At 42.4% G+C, this 26,792-nt stretch overlaps 2 protein-coding genes across 4 annotated transcripts; one reads left to right on the top strand and one right to left on the bottom strand.

The window, feature by feature from the left end:
- Positions 1 to 446: 446 nt before the first annotated feature.
- On the top strand, positions 447 to 17,506 carry LOC147147181 (uncharacterized). Of its 2 annotated transcripts, XM_086029809.1 has the most exons (13): positions 447 to 710; positions 2,282 to 2,433; positions 2,625 to 2,776; positions 2,876 to 3,029; positions 3,947 to 4,100; positions 4,172 to 4,290; positions 5,179 to 5,343; positions 5,462 to 5,575; positions 7,105 to 7,519; positions 8,764 to 8,924; positions 14,149 to 14,218; positions 14,293 to 14,464; positions 16,003 to 17,506. In XM_086029809.1, the coding sequence occupies exons 2-13, from the start codon at positions 2,355 to 2,357 to the stop codon at positions 16,447 to 16,449; spliced, it is 2,202 nt and encodes a 733-aa protein (XP_085885935.1). In that variant the 5' UTR covers positions 447 to 710; positions 2,282 to 2,354; the 3' UTR covers positions 16,450 to 17,506. The 2 variants fall into 2 exon arrangements, with proteins under 2 accessions (XP_085885935.1, XP_085885936.1); XM_086029810.1 differs by lacking the exon at positions 447 to 710 and having other exon boundaries at positions 1,430 to 2,433.
- On the bottom strand, positions 16,886 to 25,067 carry ptgs1 (prostaglandin-endoperoxide synthase 1). Of its 2 annotated transcripts, XM_086029813.1 has the most exons (11): positions 25,039 to 25,067; positions 24,870 to 24,935; positions 23,204 to 23,320; positions 22,078 to 22,218; positions 21,805 to 21,948; positions 21,549 to 21,730; positions 20,940 to 21,023; positions 20,174 to 20,420; positions 19,527 to 19,813; positions 19,306 to 19,453; positions 16,886 to 18,212 (listed from the first exon to the last, which is right to left on the bottom strand). In XM_086029813.1, exons 1-11 carry the CDS (start codon positions 25,046 to 25,048, stop codon positions 17,866 to 17,868), a joined length of 1,773 nt encoding a protein of 590 aa, XP_085885939.1. In that variant the 5' UTR covers positions 25,049 to 25,067; the 3' UTR covers positions 16,886 to 17,865. The 2 variants fall into 2 exon arrangements, with proteins under 2 accessions (XP_085885939.1, XP_085885938.1); XM_086029812.1 differs by lacking the exon at positions 25,039 to 25,067 and having other exon boundaries at positions 24,870 to 24,951.
- Positions 25,068 to 26,792: the final 1,725 nt, after the last annotated feature.

Here is a 26,792-nt window from a genome sequence, read left to right as displayed (position 1 = left end):
AAGTAAGTTGACTAACTAGGAAGTTGACAACTTCAATTGAAGTAGGTATAAATAAACTGTCTTTCCTATTAATTCACGGTTCATTTGCCTTTATTTCAACATGAGCCGGCTCTATTAGACCAAATCATTTATTAACAATAAATCTGATATTGCATATTGTAATACACATCAATTTATTGCTTGTGTTAGTTAAAAAATAAATGGGAAAATGATTGTGAAAATATAATCGCTTATTAAATCACAATCACAATATTGAGGAAGATAAATCGTACTTGGATTTAAAAAAAAAAAAATTGTTCAGCCTTAGTAAATAGGTAGGTAAGCAAATAGATGTGGCGGTAGATAGGTCATTGAGTTGATAGATGGTTCAACAAGTATGTAGCTGTATCATATTCAGATGTCATTGCTAATACCCAATTTTTGAAATTATACATTTTCATTTACATTTAGGTATCTTTTTTTTTGCATGTCTAGGTGCATAAAAGAAGCGCTTACAAAGGAAGGCTTCGGTTTTTTTTTTGTGCTTCAGCATTACAGCTATTGGCTTTGAACGAACACTCGTGTGTGTATGTGTGTGCGCGTGCATGCGTGCGTGCGTGTGTGTGTTTATGGAAGCTGTTTATCGGCACCCTCAGTCTCAATGACTGAGTGCATCAAGAGGACAGAGGGTCGAAACAGTCGGTCCACACATGCAAAGACTTCAGTATTTGGTAAGTATTTAACTGTTACTAGCCATGCACGTTGTGCGCTGTGTGCATTATTACCATGATTGATACTCAGCGTTTGGGGGATGCTGAAGTCAATCCACGTAGTTAATTGTTCAGGTGCAGGATTTTCAATTAGCAAGTAGAGATGTGATTGACATGCTAACAAGTGTAAATGATGTCTTGTGAGCTTTGTGAGTCATACAAATGGACACCCACGCACGCTTTGGGCGAGGAAGCCACCAGGGCAAGATGACTCAAGACCAACAATGCTGTCTTGTCTCGCACGAGTCAACCGCCGTTGTGGGTGTTGTGTTGTTGTGAGGTCCCTCAATGTCATGATTTATTTTTGTATTCGCCCACCCGTCTACTCGTCCGTTCATCTACTCCATCCACGGATCGACGGCTCACTCACTCACTTAGTCACGCTTTCACCAAATCATGGTCCTGCCATCCATGCATCGATCCACACATCCATCCATCATTTTATTCATCCATTCGCCATCCAGCCACTCGTTCTTTTCACCACAAATTCATCCACCCGTTCACCCATCTATCATCAGCCATCATTCAATCGCTCATCCACCTACCCATCCATCCGTACATCTATCCTTCAATCATTCATCCGCCATCATTAAATCCATCATCTATTCCATATCATCCATCATTTCCCCATCCATCCACCATCATCCCCTCATGCTTTTACCTATTAAGTCATTCATCATCCATCCATCCACAATGCATCGATTTATCATCCTTCAATCATTCATCCATCTATCATCAAATCCATCATGCATGATCATCCACCCATCCATGCGTCCATCCATCAATCAATCTATCATCCATTCATTTTCATCCATCTACCATTTGCCTATTCGTCATCCATCCAACCACTCATGATTTCACCCCTTAAGTAATTCATCGCCCGACCAACCAACCATCCATCCACCTACTCATGCTTTACCCATTAAGTCATCCATCCTCTATCCATGCATCCATCCAGCCAACCCATGCCTTCACCCACGCATCCATTTTTTCCCGCCTCAGATCTCCACCCTAACACACTTATCTTCAAATGCAGCCCCCGTGAGCTGGATCAAAACTGTGCCTTCTTCAGTGTCATGCAAATGGAGCATTACATAAGGCAAAAGTGCGCTTGCCATGTGCTCCACCCCTTACATGGACCCAACGAGAGCGCCATGAAAGCCTATAGGATCAGACAAGAGAAGATGTTGATGTTGCCGGTACAAAGCTCGGCAACCTCCATTCATGTCATTTCCATCGCAGGCGCAGTGCGCAGTGCGCTCTATAAAGCGTCTGGCCTCATTCACCCACCAAAGGGGGACGAACGCCGAAAGCGGAGAGGGGCCTTGAGAAAAACAGCTGGCAACACATGAATCCGTGGTATTGGTCTTGCAGTTAAAATCGAGACATTTTCCAGCCAAAGTGTGTTTTGGGGTTATTAGCTCACCATGTGAAAAAACTAAATTGCAGATTTAGAACGATTCATCGAGGCCTTTGATACGATATATCAGTCAATAAGATTTGTTGGCTATTGATTTTCGACTACACTACAGGACCTGCTTTTCATCGTGGGCACAATGTCTGAAGCTGGGTGGGGGTTTCCCGACGGCGGAGTCCTGCAGTAGGATGCGCGTCCGCCTTCCGCAGATGATTCCTGGCCTCTGTTTAGTCGTTCTGTCCAGTCTGACAGTCTCGTCCCAGCCGGGTGAGTCCGACCCCACGCGCGATACAGTGAACACCCGAGAAAATGTGGTTCATTGTTGTTCCCACAAAGCGGAGGGAATATTTGCCCGTGAATGTTTTTATAGGCTGTGTACGTATGTTTGTATCCCCTACGACAAAACGACAGCGGTACCCTTTTGCATGGATGTGACATGATGCCCGGTATCTGGTCAGGTTTGGAAGAGGTGTTCTTTGGTCCGCGGGATCAGACGGTCAAAGAAGGAGAGGAGGCCTCCTTCCGCTGCGTGTCGGGCGAAAGCTCATCCCCCGCCGCCATCCTGTGGATCAAAGATGGCAGCGTGGTCACCAAAGGGAGGCAAAGCCAGGTGCTGCTAGCCCGCGCACGCTACAAGCAGCGAGTTGTTGTTATCTACGTTGGATCGAAACTCATTTGTGTTTTGGTGTTATTCCTCCATCCCATTCAGGGAGAATACGGGGGCGGGCGTCAAAAGAAGACTTCGGGAACGCTTCATCTGGTCGACGTGAGCGTAGAGGACGGCGGCGCGTACGTGTGCCAGACTATTAACCCTTCGCTCAACATCAGCAGGAAGAGCAGGCCGGCAAAGCTCACCGTGCTCGGTACTCGACACACTTGTACCCTATTTTGAAACGCTGATTTGAATCTCTAATCATGGCTTGAAACCCTACTTTGAAACCCTAACAAAGGCTTGAAACCTTATTTTGAAACCACAACCATGTTTTGAAACCCGTTTTTAAAACCCCAACCCTGGTTTGAAACCCTAATTTCAAACCCCAATCTTGTCTTGAAACCATAACCCCGACTTGACACCCTACCTTAAAACCTTAACCCTGGTTTGAGACCCCAATTGAGTCCTTAACTGAGGTTTGAAACCCTAATTCGAAACACAAACCGGGCATGAAACGCTCATGTGAAACCCTAACTCAGTCTTGAAACCCTGATTTTGAAACCCCAACTTTGGCTTGACACCCTAATTAGAAACACAAACCTGGCATGAAACGCTCATGTGAAACCCTAACCAAGTCTTGAAACCCTGATTTGAAACCCCAACTTTGGCTTGACACCCTGACTTGAAACCCCAACCCTGGTTTGAAATCCTCATTTGAGTACCTAATTGATGTTTGAAAATCTGATTAGAAACCCTAATTTGAAACTGTGATTACAAACCTTGATTTGAAAACCTAACCCTGGCTTGACACCCATTGACCCTTGTTTGGTACCTAACCCAGGCTTGAAACCCTGATTTGAAACCCCAACCCTGGCTTGACACCCTCATTTGAATCCCGAACTGAGGTTTGAAACCATAATTTCAAACCCTAAAATGTCTTGAAACCCTACCTTGAAACCTTAACCCAGGCTTGAACTCCTGACTTGAAACCCCAATTTGAAACTGTAACCCAAGGTTTGAAACCCTGATTTGAAAGCCCAATCCTGGCTTCAAACCCTACTTTGGAATTGATTGGAGCCTACTACAGAGGCGGGCGGGGACTTTCATAATCGTAACTTCCTGGTCTAGCCGCCCCTTCCGTGACCTTGCGGCCCCCCAATTTAACGGTGGCCCTAGGGGGCCGAGCGTCTCTGCACTGCGAGGTTTCGGGCGAGCCCCCGCCATCCATCAGCTGGCTGAAGAGAGGACACTCCAAGCAGACGGGGGCCAAGATGACCTCGGGGTGAGTTGCCGTTGTTGTCGCTATGTGACAATCCGATAAAGACGGAGAGATTTGAACAGGGTTTTCCCCAGAGCGAGAAACGCCACGCTCCACATCGAGTCGGCTCGCAGCTACGACGAAGGCACGTACGTGTGCGACGCCTCCAACGCGCTCGGTCGCAGTCGAGCCACGGTCACACTTGCCGTCGCAGGTATGAGCTCGTATTCTGCCTAGCAACCAGTGACAAAAGTGGCAGGGCGAGAAAATTTGGAATAAAGTTAGGAGTTTCTTTCTTAAAATTTCAACTTTTTCTATTAAAAAACAACTTTAGAACTATATTTTAATGTAATGTTTATTTTCATTAAAAACAACAAATAATATTTTATATCATTTTGATAATATGACAATTATTCTATTAAAATTATATTTAATAATTGCAAATATATTTTATGTTTATTATTACAACCTTTTTCCCCCGAAAAATTTCCCTTCACTCACTTATAATTAATCTTTTAAAAATTATTAATTAAATATGAGGAATTTTTACAATTTTTTTTCATAAAAAATACAACTTTGATTATGATATTTTCAAATGATTACTTTTTACATTCCTGGTAAAATCAAGACTCAATTCTCATACACCTCATCAAAATATTAGGATCTTTCTACCACAAATTCCAATGAGATTTTTAAATAAAATTATTACTTTGAATTATTATTTCATTTTCCTGACTTTCTTGAAAATTATAATTTAAGTTGAATAATTAAGAATAAATACAATAATACAAAATTCCTAGTATAATTATAACTTCATTCTCTTAAAATTGATACTATTAAATCACACATTTGAATTATCTGCTAAAATTAGTTTTATATATTAGTTTTCATACAATTAATTTAAAGTAATTACAAATTCTAAACTTTTTAACATAACTTTGTTACTAGATTTTCAAACTAAAAGATTTATTTTTACAACTTAACTTCCGTAGAAAATGTTGACGCAATGCTCTAAATATCATTAAATTATGAAGAACCCTTTTTCATGAAAATACAACTGTATTTCTATCGATCTTATTTTCAATGAAATGATGTTTTCCAGTGAGTCCCATTATAGTGAACAGTGCGGACCGGGTGGCCTGCAGGCTCGGGAAGTCAGCATTGCTGCCCTGCACGGCCGTCGGGGTCCCGCCCATCTGGCACGCATGGACCAGAGACCGTGCAGCAAAGACCCCCATTAGCACCTCTGATAGGATACACATTGATGGTAAATCAATATATATATATATATATATATATATATATATATACACATACATATATATATGTACATACTGTATGTACCTCCAGTCCATACTGTTGAAGTGCTGATGTCATCCCTCCAGAGGGTGGCGCTCTCCATCTTTCCAGTGTGAAGGAGTCTGACTCAGGGGACTACTTTTGTACGGCAGAGAACAGAGCAGGACGACAGCAGATACACACCGTCCTCGTGGTCATGGGTAGGCTCAAACTCTAGCTTCAAACCCTAATTTGAATCCCTGACTGGTAAACCTGACCCGGGATCAAGGATTATGATTTTACAGAATGATTGTAGCCAGGGTTGGGATTTAAATGAGAGTTTCAAGACAGGGTTAGAGTTTCAAGTTAGGGCACCTAATTAGGGTTTAGTGTTTCATGCAAGGTTCAGGGTTTCAGATTAGAGTTTCAAACTATGCTTAGGGTTTTAAAATAGGGTTTCATGACAGCATTTGAAATTAGAGTTTAAAGTTAGTGTTAGGGTTTCAAAGTAGGGTTAGATGCAAGGGTTAGGGTTTCAAATTAGGGTTTTAAACCTAAATTAGGGTTTCAAGATGGTTTTCAAGACAGTATCAGGGTTTTAAACCGGGGTTAATGCTTCAAAGTAGAGTTTCAAGTCAGGCTTTGAAAGTGGGGTTTCTAGCCAAGGTTTCAGTTTTGAAATTAGGGTGTCAAGTCAGAGAGAAGGGTTTTGAAGCAGGTTTTGTCGGTTAAGATTTGGGATTTCAAATTAGGGCTACTAATGAGGGTTTCAAGCCTCGGTTAGGGTTTGAAATTGGGGTGTTGTTCAAGGGTTAGAGTTTCAGACTAGGGTTTCAAACCCAGGCTAAGGTTTCAAGCTTGGGTTTTATACAACAGGGTTAGATTTTCTAGACAGTGTTTCAAGCCAAGTTTGATCTTTCACAGTCGGCTTCAAACAAGTGCTAGGGTTTCTTTGTGTTTTAAGACAGGATCAGACATTCACGTTAGAGCTCCGAATTAGGGTTTCAGGTTTCAGATTAAGGTTGGGTTTCAAAATAGGGTTTGAAATCAGGGCTTCAAGCCATAGTTAAGGTTTGAAATTGGGGTTTCAAGAGAGGGTTAGGCTTTCAAAGCATTGTGCTTTCAAGATTGGGCTATTGGACAGGATTAAGGTTTGAAGATTTTAAGGTTTTAAATGAATGGTTTCAAGAAATGGTTGGGGCTTCAAAGCCAATTTTTGGGTTTCAAATGAGGTTTTCCAGACAGAATTAGAATTTGAACGTAGGTTTTCAAGACAGGATTAGGGATTCAAATTCTGGTTTCGCACCAGGGTTGGGGCTGGAAACGTCCAGGCTCCAAATCACAAGTAAAGCGTTTCCTTCCACTTCCATGGTGAGCTGACGACGTTCTGGTGGACTTGAAAGAAGTTAGCGTGAGTATAAGCATACAAAGCTGACACAACTTCAGTGCTGCTGTGGATCCTTCAAAAATACTCCGGTACAAGTACAGATACCCGTGGGGGGGAAAAACAGTCCAGACTAATGTACTCAAGTACAAAAGTGAAAATGAATTGTTATTACCAATTATGAATTATTTAACAAAAGTCTGTGTTAGGGTTTCAACCAAGATTTGGGGTTTGAAACTCATGATGGGTTTTTAAAGTAGGATTTCAATGTAGTGTTAGGGTTTCAAAGTTACTTATATTTCACAGTTTTCAGTGTTTGTACCATGCGGTGATTTGAAGCCCTACCTCTTTCATTATTGCTTTCAGGCTCCTCGTCCTCGTCTGTGACTCCACAACTCGGGTCCATGAGCGGCCCTCCAGTCCATCCTTTGGTGACTCAGGTGCAGCCTCCAATGCTGCTGCCACCCCCGTACCCCAATTCCCAGCTGGAGCTTCCTCAGCACCCCGAACCCCAAACGGACGCTCGCCCAACCGCTCAAGCATCCACACGCCCGCCTCACGCCAGAGCGACCAAATCTTCTTCAGTCTGGCTCGAAAACTCTCTCCAAAGGCCTTCCATCCGGACCCGTCCTCCCACGCCGCAACCTGTAGAGGTCCGAGGGCTCGATGATTCTGCTGGGCTAAATAGTAGCCGGCAGAATCAACCGGTGGCGTCATCTAAGGTGGAAGATGTGGAGCAGAGGAACACCTCGCAGTCACCGATGACCAGCAACGACCCTCGGTAGGTGGAGGCGGAATATTCATGGCGATCATTTAGGGTGACAACAAGGCGGCAATAAGCTGCGACCTTGGCTTGAAACCCTACTTTGAAAACCCTATCACAAGCATGAGTCCCTAACTTAAAAACCTTTGGGTTGATGACTTCAAGCCAGGCTTAGGGTTTTTAGCCTGGGTTATGGTTTCAAACAAAGGTTACAGTTTCAAAATAAGGTTTTTAGTAACGGTTGAGGTTTGAAGTTTGGGTTCAGATTTGAAACAAAGGGTTCATGTTAAAATTGGAGTTTCAAGGCAAGAGTTTGGGTTTCTAAATTGGGCCTATAACCAGGGTTAGCCTTTCAAAACAGGCATTGAAGCCTCGGTTCAGATTTTAAGGAAGGGTTAGAGTCGAAAAATTGATTTGAAAACTGTATTTGGATTTCAAGCCATGGTTAGGGTTTAAAATTAGGGTTTGAAGCCTGTGTTAGGTTACTTAGGTACAGTAGGTTTCAAATTAGGATTTTAAATTGTTGGCGGCTTTACGTCAGGGTTAGGCTTTTAAACAAAGGTTAGGCTTTCAAAATAGGGTTTCTACCCACGGTTAAGATTTCAAAGTGGGGTTTAAAACCTGGGTTAAGATTTCAAACAAAGTGTTAGGGTTTTAAATAGAAATTTCAAGACAGGGTTCCGGTTTGAAGGTAGGATTTTAAGCCTCTCTTAGTGTTTCAAAGTAGGGTTTAAAGACAGGGTTAGGATTTGAAACATGGTTTAGGCAGGGTTTCAAAGTACACTTCAAGAAAGGGTTTGGGTTTTAAAGCCGATGTTTTCATTGGGGTTTTAAACCTGTGTTAAGATTTCACACACTGATTGGGCTTTCAAGTTAGGGTTTTAAATGAGGGTTTCAAGTCTGTGTCAGGATTATAAAGTAGGGTTTCGGATTCGGTACAGGGTTAGGATTTCAAAGTACAGTTTTTAGTCTGGGCTAAGATTTCAAAGAAAGGTCAAGTTTTAGTGGTTTTTTTTGTTTTTGTTTTCAAGATTGTGTTTCAAAGTAGGGTTTCAAGCCTGTGTGTTAGGATTTCAAAAGGGGGTTTCAAGCCTGTGCTAAGTATTCAGACAACAGTGGAGGTTTTAAAGCCAAGTGTCAAACCGGGTTTCATGAATCCTGGTGACAACAAGCTTTTTTGCACTTTTGTACTATCTGCTGGACGCGTTGCAGCATTGCACTACTTCCCCAACTGACACTTGCCTTGTTGTTTTCCTTTCCAGCTCCAGGGTGACTCCGCAGTCGCCTTCGTGGCTGCCTGTCCTGGAGAAGCATGACGTGCCCATCGTGGTGGGCGTGGGCGTGTCTCTGGCTTTCATCTTCATCACCGTGGCCTTCTACTCCGTGGTTCAGAAGAATGAGCCAGCGCCCACCGGACGTGCAGGTCGGAAATTTGCAGAAATATGGATAACTTTACTTTCAAGGTTGGTTATGGAGAGTAAGTCAATGGGGTGGGTTCAGTTCTGGTACTTTTTGGTCCCATGAAAAGGTGCGGTTATCTGGTTCGCTCATGAGTGACAATGTGTCTTCCGGGAAATGAGAAAAGAGGGCCACATTTGAAGGCCTATCGGGGATGGCCATGAAGGATGATGGCGGGTGTATCTTTTGAAAATAAGCGGCCTTGGATCGGTGACTATGAAGGACTCTAAAGTATCCTGAAAAACGGAAATTGGAGGCCGCATTTGAAGGCATTCCAGGCATGGCCATGAAGCAGAATAGTGGTGTGTCCTCCAATAAATGAGAAAAGAAGGTCACATTTGAAGGCATTCCAAAGGTGCACATGAAGGATAGTTGTGGTGTGTCCTTCAAAAATTGAAAAAATAAGGCCATATTTGAAGGCCTTCAGCGTGTGGCCATGTTGTACAGTAGTGGTATATCCTTAAAAAAATGACAAAAGAAAGCCACATTTTTTGAAGGCTTTCAGTGGGTGGCTATAAGGGGAGTATTAATGTAAAGCACCCTGCAAGAATGTCAAAAGAAGGATGCATTTTAAGGCTTTCTAAGGTGACCATGAAGAATAGAATCATTGTATCCTAAAATACTTTCCAAAAGAAGGCTGTATTTTCAGACCTTTGAAGTGCAGTGTCGGTGTTAATTATGTTACTGTATGTGTGCATGAAAAACCAGAAAAACCTGAAAAATGTGTTGCGGTGCAAGCTCCCGATTCACGGCATTCGCATTCAGGGCTGGTAGTTGCCGGGCAGCATGGTTGCGTTGCTGTTTTACACAATGAAGATCGTCCTTTTGGTGCTTTGTAGCTGCTTTGTCTTCCTGCCTGTTCAAAGCAAGCGAGTCGATCCCAAGACCGACTGCCAAAGCTGCCTACTGGCAGCCAAAGAGATTGAGAAAAAGTTGCAAGCTACTCCTCCTCGAAAACGCAGAGCGGCTCTCGGCGAGCTCATGCTTGACAACGAGGTGTGCAACAGGCTGCCTCCCAGCGAGGGTTTCCGCCACAACAAGCTGGCCTCCGCCTGCGTAAAACTCTTCGATTCCCACCACGACGACTTCTATTTAGCTTTGCTGAGTCACGTACCGCATTTGTTGGACAGCATCCTTTGCTACCAGACGTCTACGGTGTGCGCGGAGTTGGAAGAGGACGAGGACGAGGACGAAGGACGGACGTCTTCTGGCGATTCTGAAAGCAAATCTGAGGACAAGCACACTGATGCTTTTCTCAGGGACAACCAGGAAGGAGTGCACATTGCTCGGCATTCCCAGACTGCATCAAAAAATGAGCTTTGAAGAATGCGGATTAGAACCGCTGTTGATCAGTACATTAAATGTTTCATGACTACTTAATTGATGAGTTGACTTGTTAATTTATTTTTACAAGTTACAATGCTGGTGAAGGGATAAAAAGTCTGCATGGAAAAAAAAAAAAAGAAAAATATGAGCAGGCTTTCCCTTGTGGCCATAAAGAATTGTACCAGTGTTCCAGATGTTACCATTTATGAAAGCTGTGGCATGTAATCAGTGAGAAAAACAGAATTTGAAGGTCTTTGGTGGGTGACCATGAGCAATAGTAGCGGTGTATTCTTAAAAAAGGAAAAAGCAACAAAACAAGACCAAATTTGAAGGTCTTTGGTGGATAGCCATCAAGGGTAGTGGCAGTGTGTTCTTCTTCTTAAAGAAAAAACAGAACAAACAAAAAACAACAACAAAATAAGATCATGAAGGCACTCTATGCGTGGCCAGGAAAGATAGTAGTAGTATGTTATTTAAAAAAAACAACAGCAAAAGAAGGCAGTATTTGATGGTCTTCGATAGGTGGTTATGAAGGGCAGTAGTGGTATGAAGCATCCTGCAAAAATATCAAAAGACGGCTGGATTTGAAGGCATTCCATGGGTGGCTATGAAGGATGGCAGTGGTGTATCCTTGACCAAACAAATCACATAAAAACTCCCTACTTGAAGGCCTTCAATGGGTGGCTATGAAAGGCGGTAGTTGAGTAAAGCAAAAATGTCAAAAGCGTGCTGCATTTGAAGGAGTTGTGAGGGTGGCCGTTAAGGATGGTAGTAGTGGAGCTTTAAAAAAAAAAAGCAAAACATGGCAATATTTGAATGCCTTTGATGGATGGTTATGAAGGGATATTGGTGCAAAGTATTTTGAAAAAATATCAAAAGAAGGCTGCATTTGAAGTCATTCTAAGGGTGGCCGTGGAGGATAGTAGTGGTGTATTCGTTAAACGAAACAACAAAAGAAGTCCCAATTTGAAGGCCTTTAATCAGTGGCTATGAAGGGCAGTACTGACACAAAGTATGTTGCAAATATGCCAAAAGAAGGTCGCAGTTGAAGGTCCTCCAAGGTTGGCAATGTGGGATGGTGGTAGTGCATCCTTAAAACCCAAAACAAGGTCGTATTCTAAGGCATATGATGGGTGGCTAGTAGTGGTATAAAGTATCTTGCAAAAAATGTCAAAAGAGGGCTGCATTTGAAGGTACCCCTAACGGTGGCCGTATAGGACAGCAGTGTTGTATCATTGACAAACTAAATCACAAATTAAGTCTGCATTTGAAGGCCTTCAAAGGGCGAATATGCAGTAACTGTGTCCCGTTTTCTTTAAAAAAGTGGGCGACAAAAGAAGGCCGTACTTGAAGGCAAGGGTCTCCATAAAGAAGATGCGATATTACTGTGTGCTTGGAACATCAAGAGTACGTAAGGGTTAACATCACTGAGGAGTATGCAGGCAACGGTTAGGAGATAACCAGAAAAACCTGAAAAATCTGTCTTCATTTCACCTCCTGCTTGACTGCGTTCACATTCGGAGCTGCTCGTTGTCAGCCAACATGGTTGCTTTGCACTCTTGCGCCATGCCGAAGCTCCTTCTGGCGCTGTGTAGCTGCTTAGTCTCCCTGCACGTTCGCGCCCAAGAGATCGACGCCCAGACCGTCTGCCGGAGTTGCCTCCAGGTGGCCAACGAGTTCCAGAAAGCAATGCAAGAGCCCTCGGTCCGACGACGGCGTCTCGCCATCGACGACCTCATGATCGACACCGACGTGTGCAACAGAATGCAAGGCAGCAAGGCTTTCCCCGAGGCCCTCCTGACGGCCGCCTGTGTGAAACTCTTCGATGACCACTACGATGACTTCTACGCCGCTTTCGTGCAAGGCAGAAAGAACAGACTGGATTCCCTCTTTTGCCACGAGCAGTCCAAGGCGTGTGAGGGGTTGAGAGAACCAGAAGAGGAAATAAAGAAAGAGTCCATGCGGAGCGTCGGAACCAAGCTCAAGGAAATGCATGCTAAGGTTTTGACAAAGGCCAAGAATAAAAAAAAAGGTGCGATGAAGAAAGATGAGCTGTAACAACAGAGAAACTTGGAAAAATAAATTAACATTTGTTGTTAATTGATGGCAGTACTCCTTCTTTTGTATTGTGGACTTGAAGTCAGGAGCGGTGTATCCTCAACGTTGACAAAAAGAGGTCTTGTAAATTTGACACACCACCGGGAAGTTGTTGTTTACTCTGTCCAGAGGACAAAGGAAAAGAGTCTTTGCGGAGTGTCGGAAGCAAGCTTAAGGAACTGCACGCTAAGACTTTATCAAGGGCCAAGAATGAAAAAGTTGTGTTGAAGAAAGATGAGTTGTGACAATAGAGAATCTTCCAAATAAATTAATAAAATTTGTTGTTACAACTTAATTGATGGCAGTACTCGTTCTTTTGTAGTGTGGACTTGAAGTCAGGAGAAGTCTATCCTTCACAAAAACATCTTGTCTTATAAATTTGGCACACCACAGAGAAGTGTTAACTCTGCCAAATTTGAATGATTTAAAAAAAAAAAAAAAAAAAAAAAAGCCAAGTAACGAGGCTCCATTATCGTAAAAAGGAAAGACTGTCAATCAAATACCTTTACTACGATCTGAAAAAAACGGAAGCTTTGTCTGGCAATACATAAAAGTCAATATATGAAATAGATCTGCTTAAAGTCTTCGGTGGCTGGAATATAGAGCCCCCCACCCGGGTCTTTGCAGGGCTTGTCAACACCACAACGAGGCACTCTATAGCCCCCAGGCCAGCCTAGAGGCACATGCTGGCTGTCAAGTCAAATGTTTTTAAAAAGAAATTCCCACGTCATGGTGATTCTGCCGTTCTCAGCGTGATGTGCACGCACTCACGCATTTAACGGGGAAATGAACCCAAACATATTTTTTTCAAGAATATGTTCCCAGCAGGCCCACTAGTTGAAACACGGCATTCTGATTGATATTGTGTTTGTGGAATACGAGTTAAGCAGCAAAATCCACCCTTTTTTAACCAACTCAGGGGACGGCCATTTTGTCATTTCTGTCGACTGAAAATGACATCACAACTACCCAGGGCTCAAGTAACGACCAATCACGGCTCAGTTTCAGAAAACAGGTCAGCCGTCATTGGTCGTTACCTGAGCCACTGTGATGTCAAAAGACAAAATGGCTGCCCCAGAGATGGATAAAAACGTGTGGATTAACTCTTATTCCACAAATGTAATATTTATCAGAATGCCTTGTTTCAACTAGTGGGCTTGCATAGAACATATTTCTGTAAAAAATGTGTTTGGGTTAACTTCCACTTTAAGGACATACTGCTTTCTGTTTTTCACAGCTACTACACATGGCAGGCCTTCAATTGTGACCTTCTTTTCTCATTTACTGAAGGACATTCTGTTACTGCCTTCAGTGATATGCATGGAGGTCCTTTAATTATATCTTTCTTGGTTATTGGACAACACAAAACTACTTGCTAGATGGCCTCAGATGGAAAGCCTTCAAATGTGGCCTTCAACTTCCTTTTTTTTTTTAAGCATACATCACTACTGTCCTCCATGACCACCCTTGTAAGGCTTTCAAATTCAGCCCTATTTTGTCTCTTATTTCTGGGAATGACACTATCCTATTTGACCACACATGGAAGGCCTTCAACTGCAACCTTAATTTTCTAGTTTGCTGGCGAACTCACAGCTAGTATTCTTCCCAGTTCCACATGGAAGGCCTTCAGGTGTGGCCTTCTTTTCTCTACTACTATGCCTCTAAAAACAAGAAGGCAGTATTGGAAGGCTTACCTGAAGCATTGTGAGTTCCTTCAAATGCAGCCTCCCAAGGGCATAGCATACTTTTCCTGTTCTCTTCAACAGCCCAGAGGAACCTTGGTGTCCCCATGCGTCAAACGGAGCGACACCACGCAGGACGGCCTTATGAAAACCGGTGTGTAGAAAAACATTGATTCTCAAAGTCTGAAAACGCACGTGCTCACCTCGCATTCCGTATGTCGAGCGCAGGGCCTTCGAAGACGACGAATGCTTGGCAGTGACGGAACACAACACCAACACGTCAGACACCAGAGCCAGACCTCCAGGCCTGAGTCTGGTCACGGTGCAGATGGAGCCCACATGCGTGGACCACCGCTCGGTTACCGTGGAAACCTACCCCGAGCCCGTCGTGGACACAAAGGTACAACATAACATAAGTGTAAAAAAGTATTTACACTTGTTGCGTAGAAGCAGAGCTGGGCATTCCGTCTATGTGACGGACTTGTCCGTCTATATGTCACTGACGGACGCCTGTTTGGCTGACGGTTGACGAATGACGGGAACAATTTTAAAATAGACAGATTAAGCATAGACGGAAGCCCCTATTTGGTGCGCCATTCGTCTGCAGTCCGTCATTAGTCTATTTTTCGCAGTGAGGCTTCGGTGGCCGCGCCGAGCGCACGGAGGAAAATAGTGAGTTGATGTTGCTTGGGGGACATTTTTGAGTGTGGGACCAGGCTGTGAACAGGCTTCCAAAGCATAGTGAGTCACTATTTCTGTTCAAATATCATCCATCGGGGGTAAAAGTGCTAGTGAAAGTTGGACGGCCATTTAAAATTAGAGGCGGACCGGCCTATAGAGGGGAACTATTTTTTTCCCCTGCGAAAAAAAGGCAAATGACGGACGGCGGAAGGGTACCCACGCTGCAGATGGATCACGAATAAGACGCTCAATTTTTTGTAAAATGCCCAGCTCTGCGAAGAAGTGAAGATTTTTGTGTAAAAAAAAACACAGATAAAAGTACAGTGAACCCCTGCATATATTTTTTTTTAATCTACCCTCTGTTATTCGCTGTGACATCTTGGTGCACCCTAAAACAATTGGGTTGAACAGAATCCAATTTTCCCGCCCCCATGTTCCATGTATTGAATGTTTATCAGCATTTTTGGGAGAATTTTTAGGGGGTTAATTACACAATTTTTTTCCCAAAGCATTTCAATGGCCGTCAATCATACGCAAATTTGGACTAGTCTTGGGCCGGGCCGAATTTACAGTAAATAAGCTACTTGTTTAAAGAGGAAGTCAACCCAAACATTGTCTTTCTAATAATATGTTCTATGCACCTCCTCTAGTCTAAACACGGCATTCTGATGAATATTGCATTGGTGGGATACGGGTTAAGCAGCAAAATCCACCCGTTTTTAGCCATCTCAGGGGGTGACATCAAAATTGGGCAGGGCTCAGGTAACGAGCAATTACAGCTCTCCTGTTTACTGAAACTGCACCATGGATTGGTTGTTACCTGAGCCCTGAGCAACTGTGATGTCATTTACAGTTGATAGCAAGTGACAAAATGGCCGCCCCCTAAGATGGACAAAAATGGGTGGATTTCACTACTTAACTCATATTCTACAAACACAATATCAATCAGAATGCTGTGTTTAGACTAGTGGAGGTGCTTTAAATAGATTGGTCCATCTTCTGATCGGATCGGTAATCAAATTTCTTTAACTCGCTGATCGGTGATCAGCTCCAAAATCCTCATAGTGTAAAGCCTACAAAATCTAAACCACTACCCCCAAAAAACAAAACACTTAAATATTGAAAAAAAGACAAAAATTCAAGAAAAAAATTCACTGGTAGTGAATCGCGAGTATGCAGGGTTCCACCGTATTTGCAAAGAGTTTCGTCCCACCAGTGTTTGTAACTAACCTACTATGAACTTTGCCCCCGTCATAGATTGACCATGGTGAGGAGGAGGAGATTGAGGATGAGGAGAAGGGCCAAGGTCCTCCCAGTACTCCCAATAGTCCCAGTTTGCAGTTGACGGATGAGGAGTGGCCAAGCATGGCGGCAGACAACCGAAGCCTGTGCCAGGACACCCTGCCTCCCCCGTCCTCCTCCCCCTCGCCTTTCCCGCCCGACGCCGGCCTGCGGTCCTCATTGACCCTGCGTGGGGCCGAGGCTCTGGCGGCCCCCGTCCACCACAGCCTCAGCGTGTCACACGGGGGCGCCCCCCTGATGATCTCGCACCACGTCTCGGTGGGACACGCCACCGTGGCGGTGGACGTTCATTTTTATCCAGTGGCCGTCGCCGCAGCAGCGGCGGGTGGCACGAGTGTTACCACTTCTACGATGGATAACAAGCAGGAGAACGACAAGGCCAGACTCCATCAGAGCAAATGAATGAAGGAGTTCTCAAACTTTTTGTGTCCTGGGACCCCTTACAGGGGAGACCGTTTTCCAGGGACGACCTTGTAATCGGAAAATCGATAAAAAATGTGTCGGTCCATTCATGGCTCAATCAACATTCTAAAAACAGTTGGATCAAAATAACCCAATCATGGTTAAAAAATGGACCGACCCCACTTGGGTCATTTTGACCCAACTTTTTGGGTTATTCATTTAACCCAAGAACTTGGGTCAAAATAATTATCTACAAAAGAATACCCCAAAATGTGTGTTTTTTTTTTTTTTTTTTTTTTTTTACAAAACAACTCAATTTTGTTGTTGTTATTCGCAATTAGTTCAATCTCTGGTACTCACTGGTGTATACTGCATTTTTAGGTGTCATGACAAATAACACAAAACAAGCCAAAAACGCTGGATTTATGTGTGTGTGTGTATGTGTTTGTTTCTTTTTTATTAGGTGTCGATTACATTGGTTTCACCGTAGTGTAAACCATATGACAAGGATCAAAGCACTTATTAAACGTCCAATCAGATTACACTGATAACATTAAAAAGAATTTAATAAAGCGCATCTAATAGCATTATCAAAGCATGTTGAAAATTGGGGATTTTTCATCATTATATGTAGACAAAAGTCTTACCACATTATTTATAATGCCTTGATTGCATTTTCTATAACATCCCATTTCTTTAAAGCATCTCCATTGTTATTACTGTATATTACTTTACATTACATGATGTTAATATTGACTTATTTGAGTTAGTAGCTGATATAAATGAAGATTGAAATGTGCCGTGTGTATTGGATGTTTTGCAACGCAGCCAAGGACTTTCAATATCGCAAATGTTATGCTAGTGGTATCAAAGTTTGTTTCATCTTAGTGTCACATACAAAGTTGACTGTTAATATCTTTTTATAAGACCAAAGGGGCTACAACCATGCTTGTGTAACATGCGATGTTCATTACGTTGCGTTATTTTTGTTGGTGAGTGTATTTTTGGAGACATGATGAAAGGATGTCAAATGCAATATTCCTCTGCTTTGCATTTATTCCAGGACAAGAGAAAAATAAAGATTAAACATCGAATTTGGGTTCTTTAAACTTTTTGTGGGGCTAATTTTGATAGACACATGACATGGCTAATAAATTTCAAGTTGCAAGGAGACATTTTGCTGAGTGAAACAGTTTTCGGGGAAAATTTCCGAGTGGTTCTGCTAAGCCAAATTTGGGGACATTTTTGTGGGTGCACTCATGACAGACTTGTATACGAAAATTTCATGTTGCATAGTGAAATGTTTTTTGGGGGTGAACTTTAGAAAAAAAAAAAAAAAAATCCTAGGAAAGAGCAACCAAGCCAATTTTTAGGGATCTTTTAGGGATCATGTCCTCTGCAAAGTATTTAGTTGAGTTAAAGCTCCTCAGCTTTCTTGATCTTGGTCTCCTCCTGATGGAGAGGAACTCGGAAGCTGACGTAGGGACACCACTTGGTGTTGAGGCACACCAACTTCTCCAGCGTGGATGTTTTGACCAAGTCGAAGCCCACCTCCCCTCCGAAGGTGCTCGGCTTCCAGTACTCAGGCGAGCACAAGGGATTGCCCAGCAAGCCCTTCAGTGAGAAGGGGGCGCCTATTTCTACCATGCTCTCTCCAAAGATGGAGCCAGGACGCGGCTTCTCCAGGAGGATACCCGGATAGAATTCCAGGGCGTCGATGTGGCCGTAGTATTCCAGCAAACCCGCTGCCATGTCCTCATCATCTACTTGGAAAAAGTAGAAATATTCTTAGCTGAATACATTTCAAGGCTAGCATACCATTGACCAGTGAGAGATCATCAGGTGGGCTGCGGAAAATTATTCAATTCAAATTCAATTCTTTAGACAAAAATATAACATTTTCAAATATTTTTTTGTTAATTTATGTATGCCAAGCACGTATAGCAACAGGCAAAACAATTAAATGCTCTTCCACTAGAGGTAAAGGTACATAATTTACCTGTATATCCACTTTTTATGAATTGTTTTGTCAAGTGGTGTGCCGTGAATTTTTCTCCAATGTGAAATATGTTCCTTCGCTCAATAAAGATAGAGAAACACTGGCATAGACTTCCTATTTCACCTGGTCATAGTCAATGTAAAATGGATCACAAACATTGTTTGACTCTAACAAGAAAGTTAAATGATATTATCGCTAGGTAGCATTGTTTAGCTTTTAGTTTAGCATCAAGTAGCATGACTGTTGCCACACGTTGTACAACACCTGTGAGTATATGGCTCCTGACAGTTTGCTTTGTGTCACTTAGCTCTGCATATGGATGACAATTATCTGGTAGAAATGTTTCTACTTAGTCGTAAATGACATCAATATCCATAAATATCTTGCTATTGACAAATAGCTTAGCTTAGCATAAAGAGTAGCAATAGCTATCTTAACATAACGGCTACAACCATCTCACATGACTCTTCTGTCTTGTTATACAGTAAATGTCAATATCTGTGAATAACTGGTTATTGACAGTTAGCTTAGCTTAAGACAGAGACTAGGCAGCGTGACTCTTCCTTCATTTCGTACGCACATATTTGGCTACCAACAGTAAACTTATCCTAGTATAAAGAATAGAACAACAAACGTGAAACCACCTGCTTGTCCTATAATAAATTAAAACAATATCTGGGAACATTAGGCTGTTGACAATTAGCTTAGCATAAAAACTACAAACAGATAACATGACGCTTTGTACTTGAAGTACTGTAGAGGACAAAAATATTGGGGAATTGACAGCACAGCAGAGATACGAACAACAGATCGTATGCTCAGCCTTGGAAAATCCTCCATTTTGAACTTCTGTGTACCTGTAAATTCTCTGAATGAGGTATAGGGCCTCAAGTTGAACTTCTTCCTGTATTCGTTGAAGGGCTGCATGCGAGTCTCTCTGGATTCTCGGATAACCTTTTCAGACACTTCCAGCACCACTTCGTGAGAGTTTCGACCTCCGCATACCTGAAAAAAGCCCCAGCATGTTATGAAAGGTAAACTGTGCCCGGTAAGCATTCACCACTTAGTCTTCTCCAACCTGTCCTGCCGGTTGCCGCGAAAATGATTCCACCAGCTTTTCCACGCCGTAGTGCAAAAGCAGTGAGGTGTTGAAGGAAAAACGCGAGTGCGGAATGTCATCGCCATCCACATGGAAGCTGTCCGGCATCAACGGGTGCCAGTGGTACAGGTGGCAGAACTCTAGGGCGATACGGTTGCTGTACTGGAAGCGCTGGCCGAAGAGCAAGGAGGGATCAAACTTGAATTTGAACAGGTAGCCGCTTAGGTGCTGCACATACTCTTCCGTGATAATCTTGATGATCTCACCTATAGACGTGAAGAAAAAAATATGGATTATGCAAAAAAAAAAAAAAAAATCCATTCATTGTATCCATCATTGATCTTTCGATCACTTGATATGAAGGTGTCGCAACTCTGACTTTGTCTCAAATGACCAAGTTTCTCATCCTACTCCTAATTGCAGGGGTGCCCAAGTCCGGTCCTCAAGAGGTCCATTTCCTATACAGTTTATCGCGTTCAGGGTTGTGGGAGCTGGTGGACTATACCCTGGACTGCTCGCCAGTCAATCACAGGGCACATGTAGAGACAGACAACCATTCACACCACCACTGAGTGGGAACTGCTTCTTGGTGGAAGTCTTTCTACTTCCACTAAGTGTCACGTTACCGATGACAATGAGCCTGGCGGTCTGGAAGAGCTGCTCGTCATCCCAGCTGGGATGCTCTGACTTGAGGACATCACACACTCGGTTGTGCTCCCTCAACCACAAGGTGGCATACAAGGTCAGGCCCGGCAGCATTCCGAACAGCTCGTGACCGATAGCCATTCTCTGCTCGGAGGGGAAGCCTGCCGGGTACACCATGTGAACGGGGGCCTCGGACACCGTCGGGGGGTACACCTCACCGTTCACTAGCTGGGGACGCACCAAATAAAAGACCACAAATGACATGAAAGCACCATATCAAATCGACCATATAACCTACTAATAAGAGATTTGCTCACACAGAACCTAAAATGCTTCAGTTTGTAGGTGATCACATAAAACACAGAGTAACCTAGACACTGAGCAGGGACCACCCCTCTGCTAACTGTGGGAGCTAGTTATATTAGCGTAAAAAACAGAAACTCTAAGAAACGGCACATATTTCCAATAATCACAGGGGTTCCCAAAAATGAATAGTTGGGTTGCCAATTGTAAAGAGTAAATCGCTATTTGATTTGTTTCTTTGATGTTATGTCAAAACAAGACACATTTTCCCAAGTTGGGTTCCGGGAACGGACCAAGTTACAAATTTTGGATTTAAGCTCTAAAAGTTTCATAACTCCTGGTCTACCCTCCCCCGCAAAATTCTCCTTGGTAGCTGCGCAGGTCAGGTGTTCATGACAGATGGCAGATTCTGGTAAAAAATTGAAGCATTTTTTTCTCGTTTACCTGATATTTCAGTTTTCCGTCCTTATGAAGACGAAGTTGCAACTGCCGTGTGAGCGTATTGCCGTAGATGTTGCTTGCATCGACCTGCAAACAAACAAACAAACAGCAACTTTTCTCACGACAAATGCTGAATTGAAGGCAACGTGTCTTGTTGAATTCAGACTGGATGCCTTTCATTCTAAGTTTGGAGACTACCAGAGACTGAGTGACAATCTACACAGATGATACATTTCCTGTTCCAAAAAGTCAAATTGAAGTCAACTGGACTGAATTTGTGCAGTTGCTCTTAATGACCTGGACAATGAGGCTCTACACAGAATAGCAATATTCTTGTCCACCGCTGTTTCAGTACAGTACAGCACAGCTTCCTTGGACATAAACTATCATAAACTTTATGATAAAGGATTTACACGGACAGCAATTTCCCAATACATAACGGTGAATCGAAGGCAACTGAACTGAATTTGATAAAGCCAAGATGCCTTCGAAGTAGACAACCATTACCTGGATGATATACTCTGATGTCCGTTTTCCTGTCCATGAAAGTGTAATTTAAGAGAGCCAGACTTAATTGAATCCTGTCCTGTGGTTGAAGCTCTGTCAACTCACCCCGTGTCCCAGAGCTTTGGTGAAGCCTCCCCGAACGTTAGGGTCAGTGCGGAAGAACTGGTGAGTGAAATGTTGAGCCATGAAGGCAAACATCAGGTTGGTTCCCCCTGGATCTACCCGGAATTTCTGCCTTCTGAAAAAGCGCTCGGCCAACGCTTTGGGATCAGGTAAATCTGGTTTACCTGTGACCAATCAAAAAAAAAAAATCTCTTGTGTAAGGTTATCCTGGCATCGTGCGACAAATCGGAAGTCTTACCTTTGGTTCCCATGGGTAGAGGGCAGTCGTCTGGGATCGGAGGTAGGATCCGGGTGTAGTAGGAGGTGTTGTGGTAGGACTCCCAGCTGAGGTAGCCATACTTGCTGTTGTAGGTCGGGGGGCTGGGAATGATGTCACTGCGCACTTTTGGATGACAGTGCACACCATGGGCAGAAAAACATCCAATAAGCAAACCGATGTGGACATTTCAAGGTAGTACAGTCCATTCATTAGCCTTAAGGGGTACTGATGCTGGTCTGTTTTGTGGCTCACCAGTCAGCATTAATCTCATGAAGGTGCCCTGCAGGAACGAATTGTTGACCAAGTCCCAGAGCAACCAGAAATGTGTCAGGAGGTAGTGGGTCAGTTCTGGGCTGGGCTTTAGCATGAGCCGAGCCCAGGTCCAGAACTCCGCTAGACAGCAAGAAGAAAACCAAGACGAATTCTCCTGAAGTCTCTTTTTCCATTTAAGTCGATTTGATCATGTGCTGCGTCAATCAAACCCAATCTTCTGTGAGCGACTCTGTCACCTCCCTGAAGCAGCGGCTTATCTGGAGCTGGCTCATACCTCAAATTTTGATACGTAACACAACGCCAAAAAAAAAAAGACACTTCATAAAATGAAAAACTGATAAATTGGGGAAAACGCCATGCCTGTCCTTTTTTTGCCAACCAGTAAGCGCCATGGATGTCCTTCTTTTTGTGACAGCCAATCAACTTCTTTTCTGTTCATCCTTTCTGCCAAACCTCTCAGCTATTGGCCTACCTAGGCTTCTGGGTTAATCAATCACCTCCTAGCCTTCCGTTCCCTTTTTGTGTCATTCAATCACCTCCTTACCTAAGTTCTTTGTTTGGTCTCAGCCAGCAACCTCCTTGCCTGTTCTTCTGTGCTTAACAAATCGCCTATTAGCTTACACTTTACTTAGTACATTTCATCGTGTATTTTGTCATGTCGCCCTTTATTTCTTTTTTTTTGTTTTTTTTGAGCTCTGCCAATCAGCACCTTGCCTTCCGTTCTCTTTTTGTTTGAGGCAATCGGGTCCATCTCTTATATTGTGTCCCATCTACTTTGTTCTGTGTGAACCATTTAGAACATTGCCTAACTTTCAATTTTGGTATCAAACAATCATCTCCTTTGACAGTTGACTTCTGTTTCAACCAATCATCTCTTTTGCTTACCCTTCTGTGTCAGCCAATCAGCTCCTTTCCTGGCCCCTTTCCCCGGTTCCAGCCACCCAACTCCTCAGCTTCCCTTCTCTACCAACCCATCAGATCCTTTCCTAGCCTTTTCCACTTCTTTCAGTCACTCACTTTCCTTCTGTAGCATCCTGTCAGCTCATTGTCTGCCCTTATGTTCTACCCAGCGGTCTTCCCATTTGTAGAGGACAACTACACTTACGATGGGTGCAGTTTTTCCCGTCGAAGCCGGTGCGGGTGCAGTCGCACTCATAGCTGTCGGTGCCCAATCGCACGCACACTCCTGAGTTGTGACAAGGGTAGTAGCAACAAGGGTTGACTGCAAAGGAAGAAAGTGGGAGTAAGCACATACATGGCATACTGCGATAATCTGTGATGGCAAAAGTGCTTACACTCTGCGCTTTTTATGAACGCAAGACTCTTTTATTCTCTTTCGATACACATGCGTTTGGTGTATTCATTTTTCAGGCCATTATTTTATTTGATGGGGGGAGTCAAGTAAAAGACAAGCAAATTCGTTCATGGCAGTGAATGAGTCAAGCACAGTAACAAAGTTTGTTACAAAGTATTTGTACTTTGTTACTTCCCACAAATGGTCATCATATAGTGTGGTGGTAAACTAGTGGATGCAATGCAATGTCAGCGCAGGAAGTCCTCGTACAGCAGAAACTTTCTGATCACGACTCCAATGAGCTTCCTGTTTTGGCAGAAAATGATACGCTATGGCTTCCTTATTGGCGCTGAACAACAAGCTGCAGATAAACACATGCATGCCACATTACGCAACCCTCTCCGTGTGGAGAAGGAGCGTAAATGAATGCAGGCAAGTGATTGGTCCATTAAAAAGGCATAAAGTTAATCAAGTTATTTTTCACTCTATATTTGCTTGAATACAGTTCATTTGAAGTCTTCTATGTGTTTTCACTCCCCCCTCACCCAAATATACAGAGTAGATACATCGTAGATACAGGTCCATTACAGTTACATGTATATCGTCGTTATCCTGTGAAAAAAAAAACATGTCCATTTTTGTCATTTACAAAAAAAATAAAGCATTTTTTTAAATAAATGTAATTTTTTGCAGTTAGTTTAATTTTGACTGAAGGGTTATTGTATAGCTACAGTAGAAATACGTGAATTAAGAAGTACTACAATAATCAAATTAGTGTGTTTGGAAAAAAAAAACCCCATAAAATTAGGTAGTAAAATTAATAATAATACTACATAAAATAATACTATAGGTGCCCCCCCCCAAAAAAATCAACATGAAACAAAATATAACAAATGAAGATTTTTTTACTTGTAAAATGAATGTAGAAAAATTACATCATTGCACTAAAAATAAATGGAGTGAAATAAAATGAATAAAGGAATTAAAAAATGTAAAGGACAAATTAATCAAGAAAAGAAAACAGGTTTTTAATTAAGTAATATAATTGGACTAAGGTCAAAATAAGGTAAAATAAAATTTAAAAATCAAGATTAGAAAAAAAAGGCAAATAATGACTTAAAAAACTAAAGAAAGGGCTTTTAAAAAAATGTTAGTAAAAATATAATAGTACTATAAGTGAAAATATTTACATTATACAGAAATAAAATATATGTTATACATCATAATGAACTTAAATCAACTACTTATAAGGCTCTTAAAAACCACACAACTAAAACAAGGTGTTATATATGAAAATGATAGTATAAATAAATATCCATCATCCATCCATCCAACCATTATGTGAACTGCTTATCCTCATGAGGTTCGCGCGCGTGCTGGAGCCTACCCCAGCTCTCTAGTGTAAATAAAAAATATAAGAACCAATGTATAAAAAAAAGAACATTTCGAATGATTGTATTTTTTCCAAAAGTCTTACCAGCACCGTTTGAGCTCTCCAGCAGCACAAAGACGATCAGCAGCCATGTGTGCAGCTTCCTTAACTCTAAATAGTTTGACATTTTTTTTTTGTATTTAGCAAAAGCATCACCATACCTAGTTGTTAATATTAGTTACTATTTTTAATTTGATCTTAAATGAAGCCATACCTTTCATCATTTGCTCACAAATGATGGAATGTGTGATGAAAACCTGGACTGATGTGGAGTCAGACTAAAAAAAAAAAAATGGTCTAATTGGTTTATTGTTGGAATGTGTGGAAGTGGGTGGGGTGACAACACTATCTACTTCCTGGATGAACCATACCCCACCATTAAACACATCAGCTTGGGCCAGTGTCAAGTGATCTGTTGCTACCTACTGGAGGAAGGTAGAACTACACCCCTTGCTACCTGTATTCTATTACGAGAAGAATTAACCAGAATCTGACAGAAGTCATAATAAATAAAATGTTTATGAAAATTAGCCAAGAAAAATCTGACATTTCTTTTGATTTGTGATTCAACACTTTTTTTTTTTTTTTTTTTAAATCATGAAACAGGCCTGGACAAAATATGTTATCCCTAGAAAAGATTAACAATAACTGACCATAGGAACAATTCCCCCCAAGGGGTATCTTCTCGTCAGCATCACAGGTGTTTTCAAATTTGTAACCAGTCAATAGGCCTATTTAAAGGATTAACAAGTCATTGCTGTGCCGTTTAGTGACATGGTGTGTACCACACTAAACAAGTACCAGAGGAAGCAAATAGAAGAGTTGTCTCAGGAGATTAGAAAGAAAATTAGAGACAAGCACGGCAAAGGCTACTGTATAAAATCTGTGACCTATGTACTTCTCTGCCACTTCAGACTCCCTCATGCAGTACCACGGTTCCTCTCTGGGTACTCTGGCGTATGCTTTCTGTAGATCTAAAAGACGACAATGCATCTCCTTCTGACCTTCTCTGTGCTTCTCCATCAACACCCTCAAGGCAAATAATACCTCTCTGGTGCTCTTCCTAGGCATGAAACTATACTGTTGCACAACACTGACTTCTATCCCGAGTCTAGCCTCGAATACTCGTCCCTATAACTGTGAGGCTCAATAATTTAATTCCTCTGCAGTTCCCGCAACACTGCACGCCACTTTTGTTCTTAGAATGGGAAGCAGTGCACTTTTCTTCTATTTGTTTGATATCCTCTCACCCTCTAGAATTCCATCAAACAACCTGCTCAAAAACTCTACAGCCACCACTCCTAAATGCTTCCAAACCGCCACCAGTATGTCATCATAACCAGCTGCCTTTCTATTATTCATCCATTTTATTGTCTTTCTAACTTGCTAACCGTTGGTAGTTCCTAATACAACTGCCTCTTCTACTTTTCATTCTCTCTCATTTTCCTCGTTCATCAGCTCCTCAAAATATTCGTCCATCTATGCAGCAACACAATTCCATTTCTATGATTACTCAGCCTAACCTGCTGCACATCCTTTCCACCTCTATCACCGTCTGGTATTCTTCTCACCTCACTCATTTCAATGTCCCGCTTCTTCTTAGCTTACCTCTTTCCTTGTATCCTTTGTTGCACTTGGTTAACTATATATTTATTACATCTCCACCCCCCCCCCCAATATTTTTTAAAGGGAGAACCTCTCACCTCTTCGGCTGCTTTCCCTGTTGACATGGCATAAGTTGTTTGTGAATGCAGCTATAATGACACACAAAAAAGTCTGACAATCAGGCTCTTTTCATACGCTACAATTGTCTCCCGTCAATGGCCCAATCTGCATTTGCAGCCTCTTCACTTTTACACATTTAAGTGCACGTTCAATGATGAAATCAGCTATTAACATGTTTTTTTTTTTCCCCCACCCTCCTTGATTGGCACATGAAATTGACACTCTCTTTTCAATCCATCACTA

This window comes from Filicampus tigris, chromosome 5 (assembly GCF_054856515.1).
Source record: "Filicampus tigris isolate MCC_2025a chromosome 5, RoL_Ftig_1.0, whole genome shotgun sequence".
Taxonomy (NCBI): domain Eukaryota; kingdom Metazoa; phylum Chordata; class Actinopteri; order Syngnathiformes; family Syngnathidae; genus Filicampus; species Filicampus tigris.
Note: the sequence above shows the minus strand (reverse complement) of the source record. Positions and strands in the feature narration are given on the sequence as shown.

Coding starts and splice junctions, on each gene's coding strand:
- ptgs1 (XM_086029812.1), bottom strand. CDS start 24,951: ATGTCAAACTATTTAGAGTTAAGGAAGCTGCACACATGGCTGCTGATC. Junction 23,321..24,869: donor GGAGAGCTCAAACGGTGCTG/GTAAGACTTTTG, acceptor CTTCCTTTGCAG/TCAACCCTTGTTGCTACTAC. Junction 18,213..19,305: donor CTCATTCAGAGAATTTACAG/GTACACAGAAGT, acceptor TTTTCCAAGTAG/ATGATGAGGACATGGCAGCG.
- LOC147147181 (XM_086029809.1), top strand. CDS start 2,355: ATGCGCGTCCGCCTTCCGCAGATGATTCCTGGCCTCTGTTTAGTCGTT. Junction 4,101..4,171: donor GGGGCCAAGATGACCTCGGG/GTGAGTTGCCGT, acceptor GGTTTTCCCCAG/AGCGAGAAACGCCACGCTCC. Junction 4,291..5,178: donor GGTCACACTTGCCGTCGCAG/GTATGAGCTCGT, acceptor GATGTTTTCCAG/TGAGTCCCATTATAGTGAAC.